Source organism: Pyxicephalus adspersus, chromosome 8 (genome assembly GCF_032062135.1).
Source record: "Pyxicephalus adspersus chromosome 8, UCB_Pads_2.0, whole genome shotgun sequence".
NCBI classification, from domain to species: domain Eukaryota; kingdom Metazoa; phylum Chordata; class Amphibia; order Anura; family Pyxicephalidae; genus Pyxicephalus; species Pyxicephalus adspersus.
The window spans coordinates 26,833,668-26,859,974 of NC_092865.1; the positions used below are offsets into that span (position 1 = coordinate 26,833,668).

The 26,307-nt window shown below is 35.2% G+C and overlaps 1 protein-coding gene across 1 annotated transcript in view; it reads right to left on the bottom strand.

Moving 5' to 3' along the window:
• Positions 1–26,307, bottom strand: part of DPYD (dihydropyrimidine dehydrogenase) — a 517,061-nt gene that overhangs the window by 421,528 nt on the left and 69,226 nt on the right. Inside the window, exon 3 of the mRNA XM_072419842.1 lies at positions 12,781–12,863. Coding sequence (XP_072275943.1) covers positions 12,781–12,863 — 83 coding nt within the window. The remainder of the gene's footprint in view (positions 1–12,780; positions 12,864–26,307) is intronic.

Here is a 26,307-nt window from a genome sequence, read left to right on the forward strand (position 1 = left end):
TGTATATAGTGACCTTTATTTAAAAAATACATCTTTTTACAAGATTTGGGCAGGATTAGGAGGGCCGAATCCTGTACACTGCTGACTCTTCTCAAAATACTTGTTGGTTTTTAGGAACTTTCAGTCATCTGTAGAAACAAAGAACCCAAGTGATTCAATGGATCTGATTTATTATAGCTCTCCAAGACTGGAGAGGATAGCCTTTTATCAGTGAAGCTGGGTGATGCAAAAAACCTGGAATGGATCTAGGGCAGGATTGAAAACATTTGCTAACATGATTGTGATAAGAAGTAACGAGTTGAAGCATCCAAAGCCATTTTGGCCCATTTTGAAGCTGCACAAGATTTTTTGGCTAGGTTAGTGACTGACGATGAATCCTGGATCCACATCTATGATCCTGAAATGATTGTATGAATCAATTTTAAGTTGGCTGGATCGCCCAGGTTTACTGATGAAAGTTTATCCCCTCTAGCCTTGGAGAGTTTTTATAAATCAGGGCTAAAGACTTCTCTCTCAGCTACCTGACTACAGGACACCTGGAGATACAAACCTTCTCATAAAGGGCATGTTTTTTTAAAGCTCTCCAAGACAGGAGAAGATAGACTATCATAGAGGAACCAGAGTAATCCAACAAACCTGGCATGGATCTGGTCCAAGATTGAAACATTTGCCAACTAACAGTTTTTAAGAAATCAATTCCAGGTTTGCTCAATCACCAATGTTCTCCCATGATAGTCTATCTTCTCCAGTCTTTGGCATATTTGATAAATCAAGTCGAATGTGTGTTTGCTTGCACATTTTTCTGCATTATATTTGTTGTTACACCTAGAGAGGAACCCATCAGCAGACAGATGAGAGGCTTCTGGACTTTAGAAGAGCCTTCCTTAACCTGCTCATCTGAACACAACAATAATAGGCACTCTGCTATAGAAAAGTACTGGTGACAGTAAAAAATTGAAGGTAATGAAGGATGTAGGTTTGCTTAACAGGAAAATAATATGGCAATGCTTGTTTGAAAGCTTAGTGGCATCACAATGTTATAGGAGCATGACAATTAACAAACTATACATACTGCTAGAAATGCTATGATTGAATATTAGTTTGGCAGCGAAGAAAATCTTTCTCTGTGATAAATGGGTTTAAATAACATTTAACTAATAATTGCTTGATTAACTTAATTCATTTAAAATAAATGAACTTAAAACACATTTTCATGTGGGTGGCCCTCATGTCTAGTTAATTGTTTCTATCACAGTTACACATGCAATCTTGAAACACTTACATAATAGGTTAGGTGATTCAAGTGGGTGAGGGCAAAATCGAACTATCACAAAAGGTTCTTGCATTTCACAAAGTCTAGAGACCTCACTGTAGTATGTCAACATCTACTGAATGGATTTAAATAGAGATTTAAATATAAATAATACAGTTCACTTTACAGTTTCAGCATCAATTATGTGAGCATGTTCCACATGTCTTTGCAGCACAATTTCTCCTTTAGTTCTGAAAACTGCTTGGCTCCTCTAGTCTGCAATTAGTTCTCTTTGTGTTTTTTTTAATTGCCACACAATTATGATTAAGAACACAATTATTCCCATTAAAAGTCATCACCTAATGAATTTTCCAGAAACTCCTGCTAATATCTGCAACCTTAATCTCTTCAATTAAGACCCACTTATTCTATTTTTATGCCCTCACACAATCTACAGTATGTTCATTTTACAGATTTGATACGATGAAATAAAAATTAATTCTTGATATATACCATTTGTAATGTATACCATGAGTGTGAATTCCAGCTCCATGTGCTCATTGACTCCCACAACCTTGATAATAGGAAGAAAAAAATCCCCAATTTTAGATATAAAATACAGATTATGTTGAAAGCCAACTTTCCTGCTGTGCTAAACTTTCTGAATCAAATAGAAAAATGAAGAGTATAGGGTTTTATTTTATTTTTTTACTATCTGGTAATTGGAATACACAACAGGAGCTGTGTCTGTTTTATAACATAACTTATTAACAAAGTATGATAATGTTGGAGTTACACACCATTCCTGGTTAATATGAAACAATGTTCGATTATCTGCAGGAGAAAGCAACTCAGATACAATTCACACCCAATCTAATCACACATGGGAATGAAACACGGGATGCCAGAATTTACAAGCCATCATAATAGGAAATATGGTCACAACAGTTCTTTATACATAAAAAATAGCAATCAACATTAAATGTTTTCAAGCATTCAGACTAAAATGCATCCTTTCCACACAATGTACAAAATATATACGATAATGATTTTGATAATAGTGTAATTTTAAATTTATCAAAAAACTTGATTTATTTATCTAAAACACATTTTTAACGTATTAAAGTAAATGCAAAGTCATGAGCATGCTATGACATTCAAACAATATTACAACTTGTAAATTATTCATCAGCTTAAACATAGTAGTTGTATACCTTTTAGTTATAAATTTTATTCAATGGTCATGTGACTGCAAAAGATATTAGCCAACCGATCCAGCCAGCAGATATTTCTTATAAAATAAATGATAATGGAAAAGAAAAAAAACATATTTAGGATTTTTGTCAAAATGTAATGTCAAATCTTTGTTTTCATGGCTGTGATAACATTGGGCTGATGGTGCACATTTGGTGGAAATGTCTCATAGTGAGTAGGTTTTAGACAAGAGTGTACAATCTTATTTAAGCCATCATTCAGATCTTAGACCTTATGGGGCATAAAGTTTCCTAAATTTGATACCGGTATGTATTGGCCAAATACATCTTACTCGAATAATCTAAATCTTCCAATCAGCTCAAATCTCAATTGCTAGGCCTTAGAAAGTCTCCAATATCACCCTTAATTTTGTGGAAATATGATTATATTAATCAACTAACCAGTATGAATATTAATTACAAGACTTGAGATCCATGGATTATTTATCTCCTTGTTTTCCTTTTCATTTCTTGTTTTACTCTTTTTTTTCCCTGTTTATGTTCCATTCTTATTGTCACGCACGGAGAGACAGGACGACTAGGGCGTGCACAGTGGTGGTGTGAGCCCTGACAAGGGCCAAGGAGCAGAGTCTAAGCAGTAACCAGGTTTTCTCCAGAGCCTCTGATGGTGAGGGTGTTGCGCTGCTGGTTAAGGCCAGGTTGCGGTCCTTGGGCACACCGAGGTGGGCAGGCACGATACCAAATCACCAGGTAGGAAGATAGTCAAGGAAAGCCGGGGCAAGACAGGCAGCAAGCAAGGGAGGTCAGGTCAGACGCCAGGGGTCAAAAGCCAGGGATCCAAGAGACAGACAGCAATGACACAGGGCCCACTGGGGGCACAGGGAACACTGGAGACACTGGAACAGCAGGAGGCACAGGAGAACCAGGGATATCCACAGGCAGACAGGAACAGCACAGGGAAATTGGCTGGGAACCAATGGACTGGACAACGAGGGGTTAACACAGGAGCTGGACACAGGAAACACTGGATTAGGCAGCAGGTGTACAGGAACTAGTTCACTATAGTAGGGAGCTAGGCACTAGTAACTTGATGCACTAACACAGACTGGAGTCTACAAGCAAGCTAAATAGCCAGGGCTGGTAAAGGGGCTACTTCCAGATTTGCCAGCGGCATGGACGGAGTCAATAGGCCTGTAAACAGAGACATGCCCAGCATCAGAACTGCCCTCAGGAGATGCACAGGAGAGAGATGCCTGTGTTTGTGAGGAACAGGTAAGTGTGACACTTAACATATTGTTGCCCTAAGGTTATTATTTTATTATTGGCCATTTTATATTTGTAGCGGTGGTACTTTATCAATATATATTTTAATAGGTCCATTGTAATTTCTTATTTTGATATGTTTTAATTGTTACTGGGACCTGTCCATATCCATCAATACTGGGCTGTGTGAACAGTTTGTGGTTACAATATAATGTTGAACCTATGTGATTTTTACTGTAAAACTACTTTAAAAAAAACTATTAAAACTTGAAATGTATATTTTGAAAAAACAGTAGTCCTAGATCATAATTAATAAAGTTTACATAAATGATAAATTAAAAATGAAAGTTAAATACGGGTGTGATTTGGACAGTAAATTAAATAGGGACCCTTTGATCTCGAAAGCTTGATTGAGAATCCTCAAAACTTTGCATTGCTTTGTTTAAATCAGATCTTTCAGTAACTTGAAAAATATTCATTGAAACATCCATCATAATGATACAGCACTATTGTTTTCTCTCCATCATTGTTAGCAGCCAAGAACTGTGCAGTGTTACTTGACTGCCATCTTTGTCTAGGAATTAGATGGTGAGTCGGGATGAAGATCGTCAGGGGAGGTCCTGTGTTCTTATTGGAAGGGTAACAAACACTGTAAGTGGTACTATTACACATTATCATTATTACACATTATCATGCATGCTCCTAACAAATAAATATATATATATATATATATATATATATATATATATATATATATATTCCATTTTGTAACACTCTCTATTCCTGTAAAAAAAGTATGACTGTACACTCTTTGTACAATGTATTTGTATATATGTCTTTTAGATTTTGATGATAAACCCTCATATAGCATATTTGTTGGTTGACATAAAAGACATTAAAGACAGCCAGATTGTTAAATGTGTGATAAGTCTTAAGTGGACCATCCACTTATAATAAAGGTCTGCTTTCAATGTATGCACTCCATCTTATGTACATTTTACCCCTACTTCCTTTAGATGTAAAATGTACCTGAAAAATAAAAATATACTAACCTAAACCCCCATTTCAATTTCACCACAATTTTTCAGCTTATCTGTATTCCCCAGAAAAACTTCCCAAAGGACATCAACATCATCCTCACCTAGGCTCCCTGGGCAGAAAAAGAGTAAGGTGGGTAACATTTTATGTTTCTTTTAAATAGTTTCTAATAGTAAGTTTTTTGAGATTGAGGAGGGGGCACAGATGTTACTTTTGAGGTCTGCTTTAAGTCGGTCAAACCCAAATAGACATCTCAATAACAGATAGATTTTGATGTCAGACAAGTAGCTACAGCAGCAACTTTATAGAAGTTGTCACTTCCCTGGTCATTCTTCTTCTTTGGCTTTAAGGAATAGTAAGTAACTTGGATGTTATATAGATAGGGCAGAGCTCCTGAATTCATTGGAATAGAGGATAGATGGGAACTAGAAATGTATAGAAGATGTAGAAAATGTACACACACATTTTACCCTGAAAGGTTTCATTTTAAAGCTATTTAAAACGTTTTTTACTAAATGATACCCAAATTGTTTTTAAATGTTGCGATTGTAATCTGTTTTATAAAGAACCCCCTTATATAGAAAAATGGTTAAACACATGTATATTGATTCTTTAAATACAATTTTCTGCTTTATTTCTTGCTCACTATTTGCATTTTGAGCCATGTCTTAAGGTCAGAAAATGAAATAAAAGAGCAGAAATTTTGAATTGACCCAGATTTTAAACATAGAAAAAATGGCTAAAATGATTAAGAAAGACTTGAGCATTAATACACTTATTTCTGGGCACTTGTCCATATTCATACTAACCAGCCAATAAAAAGCCATTTGGATGCATGTCAGTAATTAAGCAGGCATATTGAAAATTACGGGATTCCAAGAGATAAAATATGGATGGTGGCCCATAGTATGCCACAGTTTCCAGGCTGTGTTGCTATGCAGTTTGGTGTGGTAAGCATACTAAAGCTGAATTCCACCATTTACAATATAGGAAAAAAAGATCTTTTACTTTTAATTTTTTCCCAAAATACCATTTACATGACTTCTGATTCCCCCAGTATAATAGATGCAGTGCTGTCTAGGGGGAAAATATGATGATGAGGAGAACTGCTAGGTACCTGCTTGGTCAATCAAGTGCGTGGGCAGTACTAGAAGGGCATTTAGCATGTTGGCTGCTTCCAGTAACTCATACCATAAATTCTATGAAGTGATGATGTCATATGCTTTTGTTGCGTACACTAGTTTGTGTGTTTATGGCAACCTGGTCACTCACATAGTCAACAAAAGTATTCACTGCCATTGTAATAGGATACTGTATGGTGCTAAATATTTTAATGGGCCGGCTTCTTCTTCTCGGAGAGGGCATCCGGCGCTGGAGGACGACGCTGGAGATCGACGCTGGAGGACGACGCTGGAACACGAAGCTGGATTGCAGCGGGAGCAGGTAAGTGATCGATAAACCCCAACTTTTCTCACTGTATATATATACAGTGAGAAAAGTGCGGGTTTATCGATAATTGTAATTTTTGTAAACCCGAACCAAGGTCGGGGTTATCGCTCCGGTGGTTAATAATAATGTTATCATCATGGACATATCAATCATTATGTAGGTTTGGTAACCATTGTGCAACATAAACATTTTGTACTTTTTACTTCATTTTGTAATAAAATACTTTTTGTAACCTTATATTGATCCTTGTTTGCATCTTACTGGTGATTAGCAGTCTATACATACATGCGCTCCATGGCTAGCTGCATTGCATTTCTCAGAACAGCAAACCACATCTGTTTTAGCCTATGTCACAGTAAAAACCTAAGTACAAAGAATCTTTAACCAGCATATTTTTGGTCCTGTAAAATATGTCATTCCTTCAATCTGTTTCATTGCATTAGATATATTCAGTTGAATGTCCTATATGGTGTTTGACTGTAATCATCTGATGTAGGGTTACAACAGGGAAACACAATTGCGAAACTGGTACAGAGCTATACAAGAAGGTCCTACAAAAGGAATTGAAGAAGAACCTTCATAGCAAGATGTCATTGCACCATTCAACCCCCCCCCCCTTTCTTCTTTTACTCTTTACTCCCCAAAGACACTCCCAGAAACCATTTGGAAGAAATTGGCCTTATGGGCCGTTTATTACACACAACATTACTCCTGCGCATGCGTACGGATTACATCTTACAATGACATGAGAGGATTACATCTTCATGTAAGTCCACTGTGGCAGTGAAGATGAAGCCTTTCATATCTGCAGCAATAATGAGTCCTGAATAGGGATGAGCGAGTGAATTTATTAAATTCAGTCTCGCGCCAAATTGGGCTGTTCTCGCTTACCAAACATGTAGGCGAACTTGTTGTGTAATGTTATTGTATACTTTATTTGAAAATTTCAATAAAAACTTTAAAACAAAAAAAAGAAAACATAATTACAGCTTAGAACATCATCCTTTGACAAACCGCAAAATTTAAAAGGTTGTTTTTCATGAGATTTACGATGAAAAACTTGTTTAAACAGTTGTTTAACTCTATCATATGGAAACTGTTGAATGTCAACAGTCAATAACCAGTTTCAGCAGATAATTTGACAAACCAACACTATGGGTTTGATTTACTACTGAAAGTTCAGTTTCCAATCTCATGCAAGGAAATACCAATCTCATGCAAAGTCTACCAATAGTCTCAGGATAAATGGGATAAACATTACATGTGAGGACATAAAAGACAGGATCAAGAATAAACCAAATCATCCAAACAAATGACAGCTAAATAAATAAAATATTGACATTGCAAACTTTCACCTTCATCTAGCATGCAGACGGTTTATAGGAAGGTAAGGTCTGTTATGTGCTATACATACTTAGTAATGAGCCAGGAAATCAAAGTCCACATCATTGAGAAAAAAGAAACTTCAGTATGTTAATAGGCAAGATGGTTCAAAACCCGCAGCTATGCTTCTACAGCTATTTTCTAATGGTTATGCTGATGCAGTATTCACTTTGTGCGATCAGTCTACAAAACTTTTTGTGCATTCAGTAATCTTTAGCCCATTATCTTTTATATAATAAGCGTTTTTTTCAAAACCCACACTTGTATCCTCTACAGACTGTTCCTCTTTGTAATACAGCTTGTCGGTTGTTTATTGTACATTTCAAAATATGCTTCAGTCAGGAAATTCAGATGACACAGAAATGTCATGTTTAGATATTTAATGAACAACTCCTTGACATTTAAATTATTTTGCATGCCTATAAAGTCCTCTCTTATAGCAATCATTGCATTGCTCTCACACTAAGTGCTGATCATTTCATTAGTCACTAAACTTTAATGGAGTTCCCTTAAATAATCTTACAATTCTTACTTTTAATTTGAAAACTATCCAACTGCAAGTCATACTAATAATAAATACTATTTTTATTAATACTTATTGATATTCCACACAGAAATAAATGGACCAAAACATATTTTATTATCCTTCATTTACAGTCTCTTTTCATTGACTTAGAAGCTTAGAGGCTTTTTCACTAAGCTGAAAATGTGCTCATGTGAAAAAGCAATTTTGCCAAGATCTGGCCGTAATCAGTAAAAAATACAACTTAATAAATTACACACTTTGTCCAAGATGTATCAAGAAATGAAAAATAATACATTCTGTATTGCCTAAAGAATGTATTTTCTAATAATTTACTTTGACAAGTTAATTTTGACTAGTAAGATAACCAGTGCTGTTCAATGATAGACCACACTGGGGCTTTGCTCTTGGCCTTCAAAGTACAAAAACACAATAAGAAATAAATGTGCAGGTATAAATATCACAGTTTGCAAAACTGTTTACAGCTCACAAGGGTCCAAGATAGGAAGAGAAGATAACTCTTTTTTAATTTAAGGTAATTTAATGTAACTTTTTATATTTTAGTAAGTAGGGTAGAGTTTAACTGCTGTCAGTTTATTTCTTTGCTGTGATTCATTAGCTTGATTTTCTTTTAATTGGAAGTTTAAATAAATCTCCCTAACTGGAGTGAAATGTGCCTACTAGATTGATATGTTTCCACTGTAAGATTTTCCCTCACTCCCCTTCCCAGAGAATGGTCAAGATATCCCCCTAATAGCCTGGAAAAAGTAGAGCTTTCGCTTTCTCATTTCAGAGTTTCCAGCAACAGTGAGCAGCACAAGAGTAACATCACCATATCTCGCTCCAAATCCCATGAGTTGAGCAGTCCTTAGATCTCACTCACGGCAGGTATATAGTTATGAGGCTGTAAGAGCACAAATGCTTAGACACACTCATGTACCAGGAAGTGCGCTGCTAAAATTTAGAAGAAATCCGAGAAAAAAAGTTTTTTGTTTTCAGGGAACTACTTTTAACATTTTTGTAATGTTCCTTAAAACATAGCAAATGATAACTTGTTTACCTGAACTGTAAAGGCAAGTTTATGTCATGATCAGATATTTACAGAAATTCTACCAATCTGTTCTGTTACCACCAACAAATGCATGCCTAAATAATAATACAAAATTATTGGCTTCCCTGAAGACCTACTGATGTGCCAAGGGGTACAAGCAATACAGCATATAAGGGCTGAGACGAGCAAGCTAACAAAAGCCTTTGCACTAAAGCGATTGTGTTTTTCTTACCTGTTGGCATTACCTAGTGATTTTAAGGGATATGTATTTACGTATGTAACTAGCACTCACTATGGACTAATCCTAAAATACAGGGAACATTCCTGTTACAAATAGCATAATGGAAAAATGTAGTGGGGATCATAGGTCAAAATGACATAATAGTTATAGACAAATATGACTGTTCCTATAAGTAACTATTCTATGTAGAAGCAGGATCCGTTGTTTCTAAATTGAAAAAGAGCAGCTGCTCTGACATGTGAATATTTACTGCAAATACATTTACGACAGATTTTAAGTTACTAAAGCAATTTTCATTTTAAACAAATGTAAACAAGTAATGGTTATCTAATAATGATTTCTCTTTTTAAAACATCTGTAACCAGTCAGTCCATTAAAAGCAATCATTACTAATACTCAATAAATTCCTTAAGACACTACATACTCTTTAAAGTTACCTTCTGGGTCACTGAATGGACTCCTACTGATAATTGATGTCCTGAGAGTGGCTAATGGATGCAAGCAGAGCAGAGAACAGCACAAACTAACACCACATATCACATGTATATTAGTATTTAAAGAAAAGTATTAGCCTATTTCCAATATGCCATTGTGTTGGGAGGTTCTACTTGAGTTCTAAGTCTCAGTAAAAGAAAATCAGTAGAACTCAATGATGCAGGAATAATGCAATGAATCGCCCAAAGATAAAACAAAATATATGTATGTATGTATATATATATATATATATATATATATATATATATATATATATACACACACACACACACATACACTGTGCTCAGTGTTTTACTTTAGTAATGTAAGAAAGATAGTAAAAGGAATTGTTAAAAAAGTTTATAGGATTGCCAAAACATTTTGCAATTGTGAAAGTTAAGCTGCTCAAAAAGGGTTCCCTGCAACAGAAGAATATAAATACATGACTCTCCTTTTTTTTTATACACACAAATGACAGGCAGGGTTTCTTTGGCAACAATTATCTTATATTTTACATATTCATAAGATATAAATAAGTCAAACAATATTTGCTTGCATGTACAGTATTTTTCAGTGCGGCCTCATTCCTTGAGGTCCAGTACCTGTATACTAAACATGGATCACCTACATGGTGGTATTATCATTTCTAATAGTTACGTATGACGTTAAGCAAACCATATGTGTGAGGAACACGAATAGGTGCAAGTGTTTGCATGCAGCCTTGTTATGCGTACAAGTCAACTATACTTTTACATACATACTATACATACATTTTATCCCATTACCCTTTTTCACAATAAATGATGCCACTAGGATGATGCCTAAATTTATAGAACTAATGCAGATACATGATAATAAAATGCATTTCACTATTTTAGGCATAACAATATATTTTATAATTGTTTTGTTTGTTTGTATTAGAGATTTGAAAAAGCCTTTTAAGATACTATACGGTACATTGGACTTATAAAGTGTGATAGACCATTTTTACAGATTTTCAATGTATGCATGCTACATGGCAAATAGTGATATCAATCATTTACTATGGGAACAAGATGGGAATAAGGACTTGTGTTGATGGGTAAAATCTAATGTATTTTTAAGGGAATTCGCTGGAGTTTAAAATTAGCTTGAGACAGTTGAGTTCCTTTTCTCGGCATTTCACCTGCAGCAGACATCTTTCTAAACCAAAAGTTGTCAAGCTTTTGGACATCACGGACCACCAATTTCACGAGATCCAGACCTCACATGCACGGGGAGCCGTGTGTCACTCAAAGGGGAAGACGTCATGATGCCAGAACCTGCCCTCTCCAGAGACACAACCTGCCCACCACTAGGGCTGAGCAAGAAGGCCTCTGCCAGACTTGCAAAAATTTCCTCGAACTTCCGATGGGTCCATGAAATTTCGGCGAACCGATTTTGCGAACCCATCAGAAGTTCGAGGAAATTATTTGAGGCATTCATTGATGAGCACAGCTGTTGGGCTCACATGAATAAATGAATGCACAGGATGATTCCCACGGCTACAATAATTGATGAGCACAGCCGCAGTACTCCTCCTGTCACTGTGCGTCCTGCGGCTGTGCTCATCAATAAATGCAGCCATGGAAATCATTACAGGATGATTCCCATGGCTGCTTTCATTCATGAGCACAGCCGTGGAACTCCTGTGTTCTTGGATAGAGAATCTCTATCCGAGAACACATACTACAGTTCTGGTAAGGCTGCAAGAGCAATCAGGGGAGCAGAGCTGTTCTCGCTTACATGTTCGGTAAGCGAGAAAGACCCAATTCGCAGCGAGATCAAATTTACAAATCTCGTTTGCTTATCCCTACCCACCACCCTGAGCCTGCGATCCATATGGGAGACATAGTCTGCGGCTCTGACCAGTGGCCCCCCAACAGGGTCCTTCTCTTGACCCCGCTACAGCCAGAGCAGTTACCACCAAAGTTTTCTTGCAGACCACTAGTTGGCGACCACTGTTCTAAAGTGAATAAAGCTTTTTCAAGCTGCTTTTGTATTTCCATTGACTTGTACAGACAAAAGTATAGTTCTGATGTAGCCAAAATATTCTGTACACAGGCTTTAACAGTCATCAGTAAAACAATGCTGTAAAAATAACACAGGAATCATGACTAGCTTCTTCAATCATAGTAACATTTATAATAAAGGTCCAAGACAACTTTTAATAAAAACTACTAAATGGTACCAAAGATTAAGGTAAAACCAGATTGGTATCAGGTGAGTGAAGGTAATATAACTACTGCGCTCTACTTTATCGATAAAGGCAACTTCACCACAATCTAGTTGTTTGGTCGTTTAATTGTTTGGGTTTGAACATTTGTCTTATATTGCCCTCATAAAATAAAGCACTTGGCCAGAAATACTGAAGAGCTAAACTCAAGTCCCCCTCATCTGGCTCAAATCCTACAAATCTCTTAATGAGGACCTACTTGTTGTAGGGTGAAATACTCATGATACAACATTTGTTATATTTTTGAAAAGCACATAATAAAAAGTTCTGTGAAATAGTTTTCCTCTATGTTTTATTAAATACAAAGCTTAGCTAAAATATTCAGTTTGTGCCGTTTATGCTCCGTGTGGAATGTCAGAATTTCTATTCATTCATATTTTAGAATAAATATAATTCACAGGAACCCTAAGCATTTCAAGCAACCAATTAAACATTTCGTTTTTTACAGCGCAGTGAAGCTTATTATTTATGCAGCTTTAAACCAAAGTGCAGCCTCAAGGGAAGCCTATCCGGTGACAAATTAATACCTTGGAGAACAGAGCTGAATGGTGGCAATGAACTCATTTGTTCCCCCAATAATGAAGAATGACTTTTGCTTTACCACATGGATGAATGTTGCCATGGCAACTCAGACTTACCTCATTGCTTCTCTGAGTGCTCCTCGTTCTCCAAGAGTTGTATGTTTGATGTCATCAAAATTATTTTCTAATTTCTCACAGTTCTGCAAAAATATATATTTTTTGGTTAATAAAAACCAGTCTGGCAATTGAATATACAATTTTCAGGTTGAGTTTTGTGGGATTTATTAAAAAAAAAATGTTCATACTATGCAAATGACAATTTCTGTAAATTTGATGGAGACACATTTGGAAGATAACAAGATGGAATGATAATAGCTTGCATGTCACAGAACAGCACCACCTGCTGAGTAGGAGGCCTATGTTACAATTAACAGGTGGAGGGCAACCAGTATTAGCAATTGGCATATGAAAACAAGCATGTTTTTCCAGATTTATTAGAAATAACAGTCTTCCCCATAATAGAATATTCCTGATGAAATATTAATGAAAGAGGGCTGCTAGAAAACTGATTTATTGCATTTTCTGAAAGTCCTCTTTAGGAGATATCTAACATGAATATGGTAAGCATACTTCACAATGCAATCTTTATCAGCATGTGTCTCAGTCATGATAAGTGTGGACCCTATAAGTCATGGGAAGAAAATAATAATGTGTGAGATGCTCATGCATTCAGTCTATGGAAAGAAACCCTTTATTTTTTTACAAAACAACAGTAAAATAAATCTATAATTAATTTACTAATAATTGTAAAATCTATTTTACTTGAAAGTATCATCACGATTATACTGTATGTATGCGTGTATGTGTGTATAAGCTATATATAAATTGTGAAATTTAGGGGATTTCTGAACCACTATGGTAAGATGCTGCTTTAGCAACTTTAGTAACAGTAAGATTCCCAACCAAGTTATTTTTTTGAAAAAGCAAATTTCAGCAAATCTTACTTTCTACAGTGCAATGCAATTTTAAAGTGAAATAGATAATGGGGCATATTTAGTTATGCCACCATGTATATAGGTCTCACCACCCACGAAAGAGTCTAGAGTCAACTGGGTCTTTTTATCACTTCATAACTCAACAATGTTCCCATCAAACCCTCTTTTGGACTCTCAGAACCTTCATAAAGAAAAAAAAAACTGCTGACCAAATAATCCCAAAGGGACCCTAAAAATGCCCACAGCTTGTAATAAGGGGTTATATTTTTTTCTGTATAGGACCCATCCCTGAGTTTCTGTACCATGGAGATAAAGGAATAAAAAGAAAATTTAAAACAACCACCATGTCTAAGGACTAGTTCACACTGACAGTTAGGTTGTGATGTGTTTAAGGCTTCCTTGTGCCAGAAAACGCTTCTGCTCGTAGAGATGCTACATGAAGTGTCTTCCTGTGCCATCCCCTATAGAGAATAAATGGGGGCATCAGAAAGCAGTACTAATACTGCTCATTGTTACCAACTATCAAATGTGGACAGCCAGTGCAAGGTGCAAGCCACGGGGAGTGCATTAAAAAGGCCGGTGTGAACATGCCTTGAAGAATTGTAAGCTGCACCATATTGTATTTTGTTTCAGGGTAGATGAAATATAAAGTAAAATTACACTTCTGTTGACAAAAACATACCCGGGATAAAGATATATGGCTATTGTAGAGACATTAGATTGTGAACCCATTAAAGGAACACTTAGTGACATGACTGTGGACCACTGAATAATATGTCAAAGTTATATAAATAGAAGATAATAACAGTACAGTTAATATTAATAGTACAGATAATATTAGTACACTTTAGTAACCCATTAAAAAGAAGGTGGCAGCAGCATTTATATAATCACATACTATGGGAGGTACAATATCTAGTAAAATGCTTAATAGTAGTAAAGCCAGGCTTGCAGGCTGGGAGAGCTATATAAATATCAGAATTGGATGAGGTACAGAAATAGGAGCTTGAATAGCTCTTATATATTAATATCATTCACAAAATTTGTCATCAGTGTATTTAGCTGTTCATCTGCTATAAAAGGGATCATAAAGTAGTCAATATAATTTACACAGTCATGTTTTTTTACATTTCATTTTGAAGATAATCAGTAACCTGTTTGATGATAAAGGGTAAAACACCATTGGAGAACATTATACGTCTTCAGCAGAAATAGTTTTACATGTGGTGCTAAAAATCTTAGTTTTTTTTTCTTTTAAGTAACAAAAAAGTTGTTCCAGTAATAGAACATTTATTTAACCACATATCCCTACATCTTCACAGGCTTCATAGAAGAACATTCCTAAAGAATCACACACAAATAACAAAAAAGAGCAGAGTAGCATACTTTAAGCAGCAGAAATCTGATCTGGGCCACATATTACAACAATGAAGCAAGACATTATGCAACGAATATAACAATATTTTGTGAAAATGCTTTGAATATCTGTCTTTGATCAGGCGTTCTTTAGAAAGAACTGCCAACCAAATTTGTGAAAGCTGTTCCCTGGCCTATGAAATGAGAAATACAGTCTCTTGAGCTTCGGTATGATGTGACATGTCTTTGATAAGTAGGGGGAAAGGATTCAGTGTACTGTATGCATCTTAAACACAAGAAATCACCTTAGCAGCTTGGCCTCTGAACGTTAATCCTTCAAGAAATTCTATTGTGAGAAACCAAAGCAGGTGCTTTTCCTTGGCTCATTTTACACTTCTCAAAAATTCTTTTAAGAAATACAAATCTAGGCTGGATTACATCTGTCTTCTGTGTGTGGCTTTAAACGTACGGAAAATAAATTCAGCTGCACTGATAGGAATGGGTTTTTTGTGAATCGCTTTGTCCTTCCTAACACAAAACATTATTTTAAAGCATTTACTACTCAAGCAGCAGTGAAGTATTTAAGCACTTCATGCCTTTCCAAAGACACTAGAAGAGTTTAGATATTCTGATTGCATCCACTCATGTCTGTACAGCACAACACATTTCAAATCTGCATAACACAAGTACATCAGCAGTACTCTGTCAATGAACACACAGACCACATCATGTACCTAACAGATTTTAACATAAATGCATCTTTTTTTAAATGAAACAGAGAACACTTACATACAATTTGGGGGTCACAGGATGTATTTTTAGAAAAAACATACACAAATTCTATATACATTACATTTCAAGCAGAATCTCATAAAGTCCTACATTATTCTAGAAAAAGGGCATACTGGCCATGAAGATCTAAATATGCAATACATGGAAATGAGCCTAAACAGTTTAATTTAATTTTAAAAGTGGGATCAATGTTTTTAAATCTGCGACTTTCAAAATAGTAATACCTAGTGATCCTGCTATGAAGGAACAACGGTTCCAAATAAAGTATGGCAAAAGCTTTGTCTCCGTTAGTTTTGCTCATATTTGTCATAGTTCAGTTGAGGTCAGTTCAGACAAATGAAGCCAACATTTTTTTTTTCTTGGTTGGCAAACAGACAGCCACCGTGTGCATAAACAATTGAATCATGATGACTGATACTCATGTAAGCATTAGACTGTGAGTCCATTGTAAGGGTATAAAGTGGGCATTAGTGGTTGTGAAGGTGGTGGTAGCCTGATAGACACCTGCTAATAAGTACATTGACCTAAAACCAGTTTTAAATATATTCTATGTTCTTCTTTCTTCTAGAGTATATAGCCAAAGAAAAGTCTTAAATGTTATACTTACAACACAGGTTCCTAAACCAATGCTACACATACACTAATGGATAAAAATACCTGTGTAAGATATTTATGGAAATCTGAGAAAATACTCCCAGTTATTTAAGATGTAAGGGATTGTTTGCTTTCATTTTTCTAGGAGGTATAGCTAGTACTACATGAATATTAGGTGGCTATTTATTGGGTAAATTAATCAGGTGGGCGTTTAAAATAAGATACACGCTTGGATAAGTTTAAGAAACACTGCTCTGCGTGGTTACATTAATCCTAGAAATAAAGTAAAGAATGTATATCAAACTGTGACAGATATCTGATTTGCTTAGCTGTATGTACATGTGGATATTCTAATGTGGTGTAAATTGTGAACAGTGGTATGAAAAGCTGAAGAAACAATTACCCTATTTATTATCAGAGTCAAAAGGCTTAACAATGTAAAATGTCACTGTATGGGCATAAGTACAGCAATTGAGTCCATATTAACCTAAGTTAAACAGTCTCTTGTGAAGTTAGGAAATCTGTATTTCTTTAATTTATTGATACTTAGATATTGTACATATTGCACATTTTCCTAGAAGTACCACCTTAAAAGACCATAAAACAGAGTTCCCAACAGTCATTTTCTGGTGATAGTTGTAGGGGGACAAGGATAAGGATGTAGCAGATATGCCCCAGAAACATAGTTGAAGCTTAAAGCTTATAAATCCAAAACCCTTAACTGGTAAAGGTCTTTAATCATAAAATGTTTTTTTTTAATATAACAAAATTCCTAACTGCATAGGTAATAGTTGTTTTAGGGCATTGACACATTTATATTATACACATTTTGACACATTACTATTATAAAAATCATTGTACTTTTATACTAAAAAAAAAAAAAATACAAAAAACAATAAAAATATTTGCCAAAACAATAAAAAAACTCAAAACAGAACATCTGTCCAATTTTTGACAACTATTTATATTTTTAAACACCTACACAAAAGCCATTTACGTTTTTCTAACGACTGCCATAATATTTGCCAATGCAATCATAATATATAGTGTAGATTAATTGCAGATTGTATGCATTCCACCAGCCATACCTAAATGAAACAACTGCAAAATCTAAAAAGTAACATTTAGAAAATCTAATAAAATTCTGTGCATGTGTTAGCATATGCTTCACTTGTCTGCAGAAGCATCTTTTAAGTCTATTTTTATCTCTGTAGGTGTTAAACATCAAAAGTCAGAATCAATACATGAAAACAGAAAAAAATAAAGCAAAGACCTTTTTCATGCCTAGGAAAAAAACAACACACCACTTTTTTTAGCTTCCTTATGTGACCTAAAGCTAACAATTACATTGTTTCAGGCTACCAGGAACATTTTGAGTTTTTCTTTGTTTAAGGAACTTGAGGGATTTAAGTGGGTTGCATCTTCTTGAATTTTAACTGAAAATTTTGACTTTATTTGAGGTAATTCATGTTGTCCGTAAATGCTTACTACATGGTCAGAGCCCAAACATGAATATTTAACCCTGAACAGTTTTTAGCCCCAGCGGCTTCCGGTTTTGCGTAGGTGTATTTTTATTTTAAATAATATATTACACAGGCACATGTAGAAGAACATAACTTTGGAATTGGGATTTAGTCCATGGTAGAGACATTTTCACTGTTCCCCCATCGGTGTCTATATGGTAACACACTTTCTCCACAGCTGTCTAAACAGGCTGTCTTTTCAGTGTCTGCACCATCACAACTTCCCTTGTTAATAATAGATAGGATGACTATGCTGTATAAGAATGCACAAAGTATATTTCTTCTCAAATTATAATAACTTAAAATTACACTTTACTTGTGATTTTTGCAATACAACTGAATAATCATATTACAGGCTGAGTCTTATTTAATAAAGCTCTCCAGGACCGGAGAAGATAGACTTCAATGGGAGAACCTGGGTGATCCAGCAAACCTGGAATAGCTCTGGCCCAAAACTGAAAACATTTGCTAACTATTTAATAATTAGGAAATCCATTTCAGGTTTTTTGGATTACCTAGGTTCTCCCATGAGAGTCTATCCTAACTAGTCTTGGAGAACTTTAATAAATCTGAACTATTTCCTTTAGGAGTATTTGAAAATAGTTATTAATTTTGTTTAAATAATATTTGGCCTTCACAGTGTTCTGGTCAATCTCGGGCTTAATAGCATCTTTCAATGAACTTATTTCACATTTATTATCACTATCCAATGTATTCCATATTATTTATACAGTTCAAACATTAAACAATACACAGCATTGTCACTTATGCTCAGATGTTAATCTAAAGTAATACATTGCCAAAGAAAAAGTGAGAAATAGCATCCTATCTGCTAACTCAATATATTTGACTGAAGAGGTGCACACATTTCAGCATCAGTCCATATCAGGCTTTCATTAGTAATGAATAAACAATGCTGAAATTTGCAGGAGTTGCAGATTGGTCAGTTACAGTTTTCCTGGATGCATTTTTCTTAGCTGCTTTAAACTGTGATTAAGAATCATCTTGTGTGTAATCATCTTTAGTTAATGTCTAATAAAGAAAGAATGAAACTAACATTTGAGACTTTGGTCAGATTAGGCATGCCCATTGCACTCAGAGACTTCCAATGCAAAATCATTTGTTAATAGACATGCAATAAAATGCAGGGGTTGTTCAATCTCATACATTGCAACACTGGGGTTAATAGGTTCACTGTTCACCAAAGACACCATTTACCAAATTTTTTATGGGTTGTCTGTTTGTAAAGATTTATATGTGCTCTGTCATATTAGAAGGAATGGGTAGGCCCTCAATTTTCAGAATGCATGCAGTTAATCTCCTGGTTGTTGGGCCATTGATCAAGTTTTTTGACCTATTCTGAGGATGTTAGTTTACAGGCACACACTACAGCGGTGATCCCAGATTGACCAATAGGTGGCCCTTTGACTAATATTTGTTTTTTTTAATTGTTCACCTTTTTTTTTTTTTTTTTACATCTGTAATGTTGATTTCAAATCAATGTGATTTTAATCCTGATACTACTTACTCTATCCAAAAAAGGGTTTAATTTTTATATACTCTTTGTGATCTATTTATAAAACATGAAACCTGACATTTCCTCAAACATTCACGCATGCGCAGTAAGATTGGTACTCTTTTTTCCCATGTACGTCACCTGATCTTGCACTGTACTGATCTGCGTAGTGCAAGATCACGTGATGTAGGAAGAAGAACAAAGAATATAGCGGCGTCTGGCTATTCCTCCACGCTGGGACAAAGTAGGATACCAAGACAACGCAGTACCTGATCCAGGAAACCCTTGGAAGGATTGACAGATCTTCAAAGATAAAGGTTAGTGAGTTTTTTTTTCCAGTTTACTACCACTTTAAGCCCCCATGGCCATCTTCCAATCTTTCAATATTGATTTACAAATCATACCAAAGAGTATTGACTGTAGTCAATCCGGTGAAGTCTATTCTGGTGAAAATTGTTAAAAGGGAGAATTTCTCTCATTTTGTCCTGGGCATTATTGTTCCTGGGAAAAAAAACACCAGGGTGTTGCACTGAAAGAAAAAAAAACACCAACATTTTTACTTTACATAGAAGGGTTGCCTACCGTTCTATGAAAAGTAAAAATGTTGCGTTTAGGTACACTTTAAGAAAGCCTATATTCAAGTGCTGAAACATCTATAGGATACAAAGGCCCTAAATACCTGGTAACCTTTTTCCTGAAAGAAATTGACTTTTTAAAGCAGAAGAAAAGGCATAAAATAAATATTTGAGAACTTTAAAATAGGGATGAAAGGGGACTGATGGTAAATTAATATTAAAATTATTGTATTATTAGTACACAGTATTTATAAAGCGCCAGCATATTATGCAGGGCTTTACAAAGTCCATAGTCATGTCACTAGCTGTCCCTCAAAGAGCCTCACAATCTAATGTCCCTACCTCAATTATATGTCTTTTAATACAGTCTAAGGTCATTTTGGGGGAAGCCAATTAACCTAACTGCATGTTTTCTGGAATTATAGAAATTTGTGTATTCTATTTTACTATGCATACATTTTTAAATATTAGCATTTGTACTACAATAGCACCTAGATGTAAAGTCTTCTCAATTCAATGAAAAATGGAGTTCCAGCAGCATCATACTTTGATAGCTACACTAAAAAATAATGTTTTATTTATACACAGTAAGTAGGCACGGACCAAGTGCTGTGACTTTACAGTCTTCAAGAGAGCAGTTATGAAACTTCCAGAAAACATTGCACAGGCTTCCATAGTTGCAATTGTTAAAGACAAATCTTCCCGATATTAGCAAGGGTAAAATTGTGAGCTATCCAAAAGTTCATATGAGAATTTCATTTAGAGTGTGGCCGCTATTCTGGCAGCTGGCATATAAGCTACCGTTTAATGGAATCTTGAAGCAACAGACTACAATCTAATTAAACCGAACTACAAGCCAAAGAAAATAAATGAATAAAAGCTGGTTAAAAAACAATGGCCCAAATTTCTTTTCTTTCCTGTCTTTTTCTTTAACAAATTCATTTTTAAGTCAATTTCTTTTCTTTGTCTGCAATAATTTTAATTCCCCACTGCACTTTTTAAAATACCTTGATGAGTCATTTCTAAAAAAAACTGCAAAGCTACAGATAAAAATATAAATTTAATATTTTCAATTTCTTTACAGTGAGATTTTATTTTTAATTTTGTTTGGCCAAGGTCCATAAGACCGAAAAATGTATGTTATTAGCTTGCTCAGAATACTGTGTTGCTAAGATGGAGTGTGCGACACCTCCCGCAATAGAGGATTGAATGAAAAGAGTGTTATTTCAACTGAGCAAAGAAAGAGGAACTGCATGTAGCTTGCAATATGTTCTTTTTATATTTTACCCAAGGCATCTTCAAAAAAAGAAGTTCAGTGAAGGAAGAACAACCTTCATTTCTATCTGCTGAAGAAGACTTCTTTATTCTGATTTACCTAATAATATGTACAATATATTTACATAGTGTACTGTATATATAACTACACACAATATAATTCATTAAAGTTCTGTGTAACTGTCTGCCTGGAAAACATGAAGTATCCTTATTTTATCCTATAGATGGATATTTTGTGATTAAAGCTTAAAGCCTGAAGCTAGGTTGTCTCTGAATTGAGTTTTGGCAATAATAAAACAGTTCACTAAAGTACATTTCCACTTTAGGAAGGGATCTTCAGAAATACTTTTCTTACATCTACAGTACAAAGGTTTGTAGATAGATATTTATATCATGCTCCTGCCTATCATAATGGAGATGCAATAATATTGTTGATAATATCAGCTGAACTATATGAGCACACAAATGTATAGAGGTAAATTGTCATAGGGGACTGTAATAATCCTCTATTTGCCACCTGTTGGCCAACTAAACCCAAACTTGAACAAAGGCAAATTCTATTAGCAGTCTGATTGATAAGTGTATATGGGAGGGTCAATCAAATGAGGCCAAGTGATAGACAGTGTAAGTAGAAAGCAGACAGTGAGCAATTGTAGAGTTTCAACCTGTTAATAGGTAAACTAAATTGCACAAGAGTTCTCAGGTTTGCAGATATGTGTACAGTTACAAGAAAGCACAGCTACCCAAGACAATCTTAAATTTGTAAAGTTTAGTTCCAGAGGTATTAAACTACAATAATCAACATTACTGCCCTATAGATGCATCTTGTTTTATTATGGGTTTGATTTGGCTTTAAAGTAGAACTAAACCTAAAATTTAAAAAAATCACACTTACCTTAACATCCACAGATCCCTCCAGCACTGTTCTTTATTTGGTCATGCACTGTTCTGGAATCTTCCTCCGTCCCAGTGTGGAGGAAGCGATGAGCATTATTCCAATCTTCTTCGTTCTTACTGCCACAGTAAAGACAGAAGGGCAGGGGCTTTCTCTCCTTTTTTTAATCATTTATTTATTTATTTTAAAAAGGATCCATTTTTACATTTTTATAAAAGGGTTATCTACTTAGGTCTGCTTTAAATGTCATAAGGGCACAGGCAGCATTAAAAATACAACACAGAAATCTAACTTGGCAATATTATCTAAAATGTAGAAACACTTTTTTTGCCTAGTTTGGGAGCAGAACGCGAACAAACATTGCGCTAATAAACATCAAGGCTTAGTGTCCATTACAGTATAGCACCTTGTAACAACAATTTGGCAATAATTATTACCCCCAGTGCAGTAAGTATCAACAATGGGAAGGTCTGTTTGCTGGCTTTCAGAGTCTGTTTGTGGGTCTTGCACAGATGATTCTGGTACAATATTAATATCTAGATCTCTTTTTGTAAATATTATATAAACTTGGGGTGAATGATTATGGTTTTATTTATTAACTTACTTGAACTAGCATATCACCCTTTGGTGCCTATTACAGGTATATCTATATCATTTCAACATATATTTTTGTTATTTGTTAGATCAACTATACAGCCTTTGATTTGCTAGCCTGTTTGAAATTTTAAACTCAAGCTTCTGATGTTTTTTCTGTATATGGCTCTAGTATTTTTCCAATACTGTGTCCAAAATTGGACAATAAATAATGCACAGCTATAAGGTATAAATATAGGGAATTGGTGTTTGGGTATAGATTTTGAGGGCTTGTCTTGGTATAGACGTAAAAGCGGTGTTTCTCCTGATAATGCTAAATGCGTTGAGGAACACATTATCTTTTTAACCACCTAGCCATTAAGCCCGACCTTCGTACGGGCAAAAAAAAATGGCTAGGATGGTTAAGCCCGTATTTTTGTCACATCCTTACCTCCATGGTTCCGCTGTGCACATCCAGCGGGACATATTTCTGTAAGTTACAGGTCTACAATTTAAAAAAAAATTTCATGAAAAACATTGGATCACTTTTGGTACAGAAATCTAGACCTCAGTGTAACGCTCAGGTGGTTAAACTTGTTTTGTAGAGGATGTTTTACAATTAATTGTGCATATTATACTGATCAGATCATATGATACTAAGAGAAAAAATAGTTGATTTAGACTAAAAGGTTTTTATATGTAACAATTGCACCTCATACTGCTTTATTAAATATACCTGATTGCATCTTTGCCTCAGAATGGATTACCCAGTGCACACCATTTGTGACAAAAAGTATAATGACATCAGATTTAGAATAATAACACGCAGGCGGAAAATATTAATATATGAGCTGATGGATTAGCTTAAAGATCACCTGTAATTTAGTAATAAACATAACATGTTGTTAAGAAAGTGGTTAGAGAAGGCAGACCCTGGAACTGATTTTTAATTATGAACATATTCCTCTGTTTTGGAAGTGTGGTACCACTAGGAAAGGAAAGTGTGTGCCCATAGAGATGGGAGTATACAATAAAAACGGTTGCTTTGCCCTACATAGGATGGAACTAACAATCCATTCAAAAATTTTGTAAAATCAGTTGCAACAACAGGGATGCATTAGTTACAATAAGATCTTTCAAGGACACAGGTATATAAACACAAATATACTGACACCCATCTAAATCAATGAGATTAAGTACACAAAGTTAGGTTCGAAAAGACATGGAGTTTATTGAATTTGATGTGGAGGCACTCAATTTGAAGTTGAATTAAAACAAATGGTAAACTAAAACAGATTGTAAACTAATTATTTTTGTCATACATTAGTATCCGACCTCACCAAACATTTTGGGAAAAGTGAATGCAAATCTTGTGCACAAAACAAAGATTGAGGAAAGCACTAAAAAAAGAAAAAATCTGACATGATTATTCATGGTCATAAAATGTGAAAGAAGACAACAGTTATGGTTAGGCCTTCTGATCTCATGGCCTCAGGGGTATCTATGTGCACCCTTTACTGCGCCCTTTATACTTTGCTGCATATTTTGTCTTTCTTTACCTGCATACCTTTCCCATATCAGTAATTGCTAATCTAATAATGCAAGGGGCCAGCCATTGTAGAGGTACCACTAACTCACTTCCTCTAGTTGCCTTAAATATTATTTCTTACTATCTTCTGCTAAATAATGTAATTAACTGGGGTCATGCCAATGAAATATCAAGCTAATGTTCAGCTTAGTGAGCCTTAAAGTCAATCCCCTTAGCCCAACTAACCATATAGTTGCATGACAAATAAAATCAGATATCAAATGTTCCTGCTCAAAGTTGGCCTTCCCTTAACTGCATATTTGTTCTGGGTCAGTAACTGCAAATCTTTATATTCAGGGTAGCCAGACAAATAACATTTTTGGAGAATTAGTAATGGCAGCCTACATTTCTTTTAATATTTCAGATACATGTTTGAGGTAGTTTCAAGTATATGAGCTGAAGTGGGTGAAAAGTCACAATATAGTCATTATTCAACCTAAAAAGCATTTTATACCATACAAAATGATCTATAATATATACTCAAATGGCAGTGGATTGCACAGAACTGCACACACTTTAGTTACACAATATTAGGAACTATTGAAATTCAGACTGACTTTTCTTTAAATTAGGATATAGGGGCTAAGATGGGCATAGAAGCAAACAAAGAGAAGAATAGACATAATTGGGTAAAGGTCAAATGTTATCCAACTGACAAAATTGCCAGAAAATTTTAGATTCTCAGTGAACTGGTGTCATTCAGATAAAAGGCACATACTTGGTAGGTGAGAAAAATCACCTTAAAATGACACATTTGTGTTATTCATTTTCATGGGAATTTATCACTCTGCTCTCTGGTTTAATAGCAAAGAATTACAGGATAGGTCCAAGCCATAAAAATTTAGTTTCCATTAAATTCACTTGCTGTATAAAATGACCACTTAATTAAAGCCTTTCTCCTAACATATTAGGTATTCAGAAGGAACTGTAATCTGTTTATGGAATGGATTGTACAGCAGGTTTGTTTGCTAAATGCAATAATGTATAAGTAAAACAAAAAGCAATAACTAATTGCTTGGAAGAGCAGACATTAAACTGAATAAATAGATTTTTTTTGTTAAATACAGATGAGTATTTGAAGTCTGAGGAGGATGGTGCTGATTTGCATGAGACACATACAAACCAATTGTTTTTGTGATCTTTGCTGGTACAATACATTATGTTTTTGTAATGTGTGTGTTTGTTGTGACAGTGGTGGTTTTCTTGTTTTTCTAAGCATCCCCCGTGACATGGGAAGTATTTTCCTACTCTAAACAGCAGGATGAAATGATTTGGCACTTTACCAGAAAAAAATTATATACCTCCAGAATCATATCTAAATGCTGGAAAATGACACCTTTTTTAAAGAAAATTCTTTACTAAAGCACTGGAATAATTACAAAAGCCTGGAGCCAATCATTAAAGGAACTAACAACTGTGCATCACCTATCAGAAGAAAATTCAGTTGCTGTGGGTCAAAACTAGAATGTTATAGGACTCCTCAGGAGGCCTAGATGAGTTATCATCAATTCTTGGAGTTAAATTTGATTGCTGACCTAGATAAACAAAATCAGGAACAAAGCATTCAGTCTCTCTAAAACCCTTCTTAACCAAGGAATAAGAATTGTGCATCCTGGGGACATCTGATGACTGCTCACATGAAGATCTCTGTACAGGTGATGGACCTCTCAATCTGCATTTGTGTCACTAATAGAGGCTGGACCTCTTTTTGATAGGCCATTGCCTGCAATTCCAATGGAGAGATCAGGGGAAGTGACAGTTTTAATGGGTAACTCTCTGCATTTATTTAATTGGTGGAAGACATTAGGCGATTTCTAGCATCATATAGTTGACCAGGATTCAACACAGTGCTGTCCCCAACAGCAGAGGAACTTGAAGGGCTCAGTTCTACTGACAAGCAAATCTGTTAACCCTGCTGACAGCCAGAGTCCTGAATGCAACATAGAGTAAAGCCACAATGGT